Source organism: Sinocyclocheilus anshuiensis, unplaced genomic scaffold (assembly GCF_001515605.1).
Source record: "Sinocyclocheilus anshuiensis isolate Anshui unplaced genomic scaffold, SAMN03320099.WGS_v1.1 scaffold1626, whole genome shotgun sequence".
NCBI lineage: Eukaryota > Metazoa > Chordata > Actinopteri > Cypriniformes > Cyprinidae > Sinocyclocheilus > Sinocyclocheilus anshuiensis.
The window spans coordinates 1,162,298-1,169,610 of record NW_015547254.1 but is presented as its reverse complement, the minus strand read 5'-3'; the positions used below and the strand labels follow the sequence as shown (position 1 = coordinate 1,169,610).

Below are 7,313 nucleotides of genomic sequence, written 5' to 3'. Positions count from 1 at the left end.
ATAAAGATAAAGGTGACGTCATTTGATGATCGGAAACGTGCTGTAGAGATTAAAGTACAATTTATGTCCTACTAACGATACTGTTTTTAGATACACAGCGATAGTTTGTAGTATGTATATACGTACAAATACAAGTGTTACATTTATAATTACTATTCCCCACCTCCAGTTCACTCACGCGTTTGAAGATGAAACGTCACATGGAGCGCATTGCGTTCTGGGAAACAGTATCCCATGCAGCGTCTTCAGATGCATACATCAAATTTCAGCCAATGTAGCAGGTAATCCGGGCATTCCATGCATACAGAAAATTCACATACTATTCACAGTATACACACAGCATACTGCAATATAGTATGGTAGTATGCCATTCCGAACAGCTTCTGTACTGATTTCAGTGTACTTGAGTTATATTTAGCAGATTCTGGCGAATATAGTAGGTCATCCGGGTATTACATGCATACAGAAAATTTGCATGCTATGCACAGCATACATACTGGATACTGCAGAAATAGTAAGAGTAGTATGATAGTATGGCATTTCGAACACAGCCTGTGTCATTTCCAAAAACAAGCAATTTGTCAGTCCACACAATGACCAATGAGATTTCACAGGGGGTGGAGCTACCCACCTTGCAACCACTCAGAACATTCTAACAACTGAGTAGCAACACAACCACTCAGAATGCTCTAGAGCAGTGGAGGACCAGGGTTGGGAACCACTGCTCTAGAGAATGTATAGACCTTATGTGCCGAACAAACAAGTGTGCAGCCATCATTAGAATTTTGTGTTTGAACTTCGGTTTTTGCGGTAGCTCTGTATATTTCTATGGCATCGCTGTTGAAGAGTAATTGGCTGGTGAAGTGGATTTACTTAGTGTAAAGTCAATGAAAGTTATCATGAACATTGTAATGTTTGATGCGGATGTCATAACAAATGTCAGTAGACCGGGAAAATTCATAATTTTCAGAGTTCATTCATAAATCTGTTCAGATCTTACCTTCATGCTGTGGAAATACAAACCAGAAGACAGAAGACAATAAGTGCAGTGTTGAAAAGGGACAGACAGGGCTACATAAGGTCTGTAGCAACTTTCTAACAATAACACAGAACACTGCATAGCAACACCATAGCCAGTGCTGGGTAGATTACTTACTAATTGTAGTCTGTTACTGATTACAGATTATATGTTGAAATTGAAATTGTAGTCAGTAATGTAATCAAGATTACTAATTTTAGGTAATATATTCTGAATGATTTTGGATTAATTTTAGATTACTTTTGACATAACTTGTTTATAGATTTAAATGTTAAATCCAGATTACATGTAAGCCGTTACTAGCTTTCACTGACCATAGCAACAACCCATAACCCCTAATATTTTCTCTGGTCTAATTACTTCCATAGAAGTGGCGTTTGTCATATGGTAACTTCACTCTTTTCTGTCATAACTTGACTTTTTTTCGAAAGATGGCACTTCAAGGACAAATATGGTACCTTTTGTGGGATTTCCTGTTTATTTGACTTGGGGGAGGCTTTGTAGATTGGAGCTGGCTGGTACAGGACCTGTTGGAAACATCCTTCATGCTGTCATGCTAAACAGCACTAATGATGAATAATGATGCACATCTCTGCATGTCCAGCCTTGTACAGGCAGGAAATGATGAACAAAGACAGTAAGAAGCAGAGAGAGAAATTTGGACAAAATAAACAGAAACTGAAAAAAACAGTCAAAGTCAAGTCAAAGTTGGTAATACCGACATTAAAACAGGCAGACAGAACAATATCTAAATAAAAAAAGAAAGAAAATAGTAAAAACTGCAAAGTGTGAAATCAGGCCGGTGTGTACCCAGATGCTCAGTAAGAAGGGTTTGTGTGATGATTTGAATTGCAGCCAGTGCCCCCGCCTCACCCAGAGAGATGATCGGCCTCAAGGACAGGAAGAGCAACTACGACTCCACTGGAACCAACGCCAGTTACCATGGAAACAAAGGAGAGCTCACTTCCAGAAAAGACACAATGGCAGGTAGGTCTAACTTCAGGAGGAAGAAGATCAGAGTTTTATTCAAAGTACTTAACAGCAAGAAAACTAGATGTCCACTTATAGAACTGTGAGATCCACTGTTTTCTGAGCTTTTTATGTTAAATTACTTTTGAATGGACAAAAAAAAAACATTCTCATGACAAAGTATGAACTCCACCATTCACGAAAACATCCATGGGGAATTATTTTTCAGCTGCAGAATGTAAAGTTTTACACAAGAGAATGTGAAGTTAAATATGTACAATAATTTTGCTTAAATTCTAAGATCTATTATTAATTCAGTGTATTGTGTATAAAAATGTGTCAGAAAAATATACAAATCAAGATTTGTTAGATACTGTAATGTTGTATTTTAATATATGTGAGGAAAAAAAATAACACTGTCTGGGTTTGAACACTTGGCCAGCCACACATAAGTGTTAAAGGGCAAAATCTGTTAATGGTCCATCAAGCCTTATCCCCGACTCACGTTTGGTTAAAATAGAGCTCAGAGTTCCTAGCTTCAGCCTTGCCAGAGTATCTTATAAAGGATGGATTTGTTTCACTGTCAATAAGTACAATTTCCAGAATTTTTCATAGTTGTTAAATGCTTGATTTATTTAAAAAAATAAATAAATTCTCTGCACATTCACACTCTCGCTATCATCCCCTCAGTTCAAACCTCCTGTGGAACATCCACATTGTTCCGGAACTCGTACGAGACTTCAAATGACGAGATCAAACACAACCAGGTGAGCAAAGAATCAGCCTGAGACGACTCAAATAACCAGGGTCAAACAGGGACTGCAGTTCCAAGACTGCATGTGAAATGTGTCTCTTGATTGTGGAAAAACGTCCTAAAATCAGAGACCATTTACGTTTACTACAACTGTTATGCGGCTATGTTAGGATAAGTCATTAGCACTTGTTTTCAACACAAGGCAGCTGTCTATCTGCCAATCCAGAAATGTCTTGGCAAACAGAAGGCTGAAGATCTATTCATTCTTGCATAGACCTCTCAGATGCTGTTTATTTGACTTTGTGAGCCGTCATGCTATGCTAATGAATTGCAACTATATGCTTCCAAGTATTTTTTTTTTTTTGGCACTTTGGCCATATAGAAGATATATTACTTCTACTTGACAAGGTTCATCATGGTAAATTTTCAGATTTCATATGGATTAAGTTTGCCAGATGTCCCTGGCACACTTCTGCACCACACCGTATGTTGAGTCAGTCGACAGAAATGCTCTTCCAGACGAGCAGCTGCGATGAGGCTGGGTACTGATAAGCCTGGCTTCCACATGGATCTTTCCTTTCTGTAGCTGGAGAGCATTCAGCTCTGAATCTTTTTCAGTTAGTAACATCTCATTTTCTGCTTCAAATCAGAATCGAAAGCAGCTCTGAATGAACAGAATAATGTGAATTTAAAGGGTTAGATCACTCAAAAATTAAGTTTGTGATCATTTACTCACCTCCTGTTGTTCCAAACTTGCATGGCTTGCTTCCATGGAGCACAAAAGGAGATGTTAGGCAGAATGTTATTATATTATCTCATTTGTATGTCTGCATATGAAAAAGATTCCGTTTTTGTTTTCATAAAGTATTAAATGGGTCATGAAATGCAGTTTCAGAATTTTGTATTATGTTTCTTGAGGTTAGTTAATGAAGTTTGCAAAGTTTTTGCACCAAAAAAAAATCCAATATTTGTAAAAATGATCATTTTCCATCCTCATTTTCACTCTGTGAAAAACACTCAATTTTAAGGGGCGTTACCTCTTGCAGAAACAGAAGTAAATGCCCACTGCTGCGATTGGCTAACTTCACTGCACCACATCCATAATAAAAAATAATCAGGTCAAAATTCAGCACAACACCAGCAGCATATTTAGAATAATTCACAAAACAGTCCATTGTGAAATGTGAAGAACAAACAAAAACTTTATCTCTCAGTCTCTCAGGCATGTCATAAACTGAAGTAATGCATTTCTAATGCTCAGATCTTTAGGTGGCGATGCAAGGTTTTTGAAGGTGCAGTTTTCATTACATCCACTAACAAAACAACGTCTGAGATTGAGTCTTAGTCGACATCTCTATCCAACAGCAGTATCGCTTTTGTGATTGATGGACAGACATGAGTTGTTCAGAACACTTCTCCTCCGATTACGTACGACGATGATGCATATTAAAGGGTGTATCGAGGAGAACTGCATCACGACTTGAAATATTTTGTTTCTCCATTTCATAACACCTTTAGGTTTTCTTGCAAAGACGTTTTGCTATAACAGCTGGAAATTATAGAGTATTAAAGTATTTTAAAAACTCCAAAAAGCAGTAAATTCATAAAGACACATGGCCAAACATTACTGATTGATTTGTCATTTTCAACAAATTTTTACTGATGTTACCAAGCCTAAGTCATTCTTGTAATTTCAACAAAAACTCGAAAGATAATTTTACCTAGCTGAGTTTAAAAAGTTTATAAAATGTATGTACATTAGCAAAAAATGTATGATATAGCACTGGGCCATCCTTTGTTGAGCCTTGTACAATATAAAAGCACATCCGCTCCAAATCACTGTTTGGAAGCACAACAGCTACCTTTTCCTCCCAAATTTGAGATAAGAGACTCTATACGGTTCTGTTAATCAACTTCACTCACAAATCCTTCTTTCACCTCAGGTCCCAGTGCCGCCCGCACCACAGGAGCCCCCGCGCAAGGACTACGAGGCATACCCCATCTATCAAAACTCCACTAGGAACTTTGAGGAGCCATTTTTTGAGGATCAGGTTCATCGTCCCCCTCCCGCCACCGATCTGAATATGCACCTGGGACTCAAGTCCACCGGGAATTATGTGGACTTCTACTCTGCCGCACGGCCCTATAGCGAACTCAACTACGAAACGAGTCACTACCCCGCGTCCCCCGACTCTTGGGTTTAGGACTTTGAGCACATAGAGGCCAGGAAACTGCATGTGCATGCATATCACAAAACCTTTTTCAGAGAGTTTTGTTAGTCTAAGCTGGTTCCATGGCGAATAAAAAAAAAAAGAAAGCGAGAGAGAAAAGAAGGCCTTGACAGAGAGAGAAAGAATGCGTGTGAGATGAGAGAGAGCACATGCTTTAAAGAGAAGCGAAAGCTTAACCTCTGGAGTAGAAAGTGGGTTATGTATTGAAAGGTATTTGAAAAGTGTAGTGGCAAAAAAAAAAAATATATAGCAGAGGAAGGTGAGGTATGTAAGCACAAGAAAATTACGTTTGTAAAATTAGCTACAGGAACAGCTTTTCACCATTTTCAAAACTTTCTTTTCATTCATTTGAAGTCACGGTGGATCAAAAGCTTTTTCTTTACACATTTTTCCCCTCTATTTTTTTTTATTTGATGTAAAGTATTTGGAGTACATTAAAGAAATGCATTACACAAGTGCATTGTGTAAATTACACAGACCACTCAGTTCTTCCCATGGCTTTGGGTATTTGTTTTACAGTACAAGAAAAAGACAAAAAAATAAACATCCTCGGAGAGATGTGTTAACCTTCAGTGTCCATTCCCCAAAATTACGTGCGAAGAGCAAGGATGTAAATGCCAGTATTGTTCATTCTGAAAATGTGAATATGTCTGTGGAAACTAAAACAAAAGCAGATGAAGACCAGAGCATCATTCCACTCTCCTCGTCGATGAAGTGCTTTCTCACTGCCTACAAAAATAGATGTAGATTTTTGACAGATTCTTTTTTCAATTTCACTTTTTTCTTTCTTGGTGACTCAGTGTGGAATAAAAATAAATGCGGCTATTTATCATCCATATTTGCAGGAGAACTGTCTGTTTTAGACCTTGATCTCAGTTTTCTGTGCTAACTGACTGTGCCAAATTTTAAAATCTCTTCAATCAGCACTGGGGACATTTTTGAGTTTTTCAGTTACTGCTTCGATTTGTATCTGCGGTTTTTTTTTTCCGTTTTTTAGTGTGTTTTTAGTGTGTTTTACTGGAATTAAGCGACATCTAGAAAACACTGGAATACTACCAGGAGGGCAAAACTTAACTTTGCAAGCTTAATTCCCTCCAAAGATGTACAAAAAAAACCGTCTCTCAATGTTAGTTGAGTGTTTGCTGTACGTTGATCAGTGTTTGCTATGAGAGGCTTTGTTTCTGACAGGTGGCTTCTTCTGTTTGACTTGACCAGAGATGATGAACTGCTACACTGAGATGTTAATAGAGAATGATAAATATATAAATATGAATATAAATATAGATCTATATAATTTTTATGTGCTGATGTCAGTGTCACTGTAAGCAACAAACCAGAAAAGACTTGTACAAAAAAAAGAAAAACGATTCTGTTTACCTTCATGTTCTGATTCCAAAAGAGAAAATGAAACTTGAAATGTTAACCTGGTCCCAGTTGTGTTGTTACCAAGCTACTAAAATAATCATGCTGGATTTGGATAATGTTCTGATGTCAGGACAATAAATTACTCTACGATTTGGAGCCATTTTCTTATATCCAGTAGACATGCCACAAAATCATCATTTTCACACCCGAACAATTGTGCGTTCAAAGCAGATACGCTGGTATTACAGCTGGTTGGACACTAGGTGGTGCTATGGGGCAAGTTTCACTACACAATGGCCACGTACATGCTGAAGCTAAATTCGGTTGTCAGTTCACCTTTTAGTACTTTTTGTACACACACAGTACAGTAATTTATGGGAGTGACGACCACATTCTACAACCGAATTGACTCCTGAAAAATGCAGGTATTGACAGCCACATTTGCAGAAATTCTACGCTGTGTGTACAGAACCGAACTGAACAATTAGTTGTTAATGATGTATTTAAATGTGTTTCAGAGTTGTGGTGCAAGAAATCACAGCAAAGGAGGTACGTCTTGACTCAGTGTTGCCAAATCTTGCTATAAAAAATAACAAACAATAAATTTATAATAAATTCAAAAGTGTTATCTTGGAAATAAACAACATACCAAAATTTCGCTACCTGCATATGCCTACTCTATTATCTCGTTAAAATGACTTTCCTCAGTTGACATTCGCTTCTTGCGACCTCTGGAAATTTATTCACAGCTATGGTTGACTTTCACTATTGTCTAGAGGAGGACACATCTTTGGATCAGCCTCCACCAGACGTGTTTGTCATTTTTTACCATGTTAGCTGTTTTATCTGCAAGCCACCCATGCTCGCACTTGTTACTAGGCTACCCGCCTCTTACCTTGCCTTTTCCTCAATCCATCTGCTGTCCGCTACTCATGGCTCTTTCGAAATTGAACCC

At 37.9% G+C, this 7,313-nt stretch overlaps 1 protein-coding gene across 1 annotated transcript in view; it reads left to right on the top strand.

The window, feature by feature from the left end:
* Positions 1–6,789, top strand: part of ctnnd2a (catenin (cadherin-associated protein), delta 2a) — a 179,813-nt gene extending 173,024 nt beyond the window's left edge. Inside the window, exons 20-22 of the mRNA XM_016503673.1 lie at positions 1,895–2,026; positions 2,699–2,775; positions 4,706–6,789. Of these exons, the coding sequence (XP_016359159.1) occupies positions 1,895–2,026; positions 2,699–2,775; positions 4,706–4,966 (470 nt within the window). The 3' untranslated portion in view covers positions 4,967–6,789. The remainder of the gene's footprint in view (positions 1–1,894; positions 2,027–2,698; positions 2,776–4,705) is intronic.
* Positions 6,790–7,313: the final 524 nt, after the last annotated feature.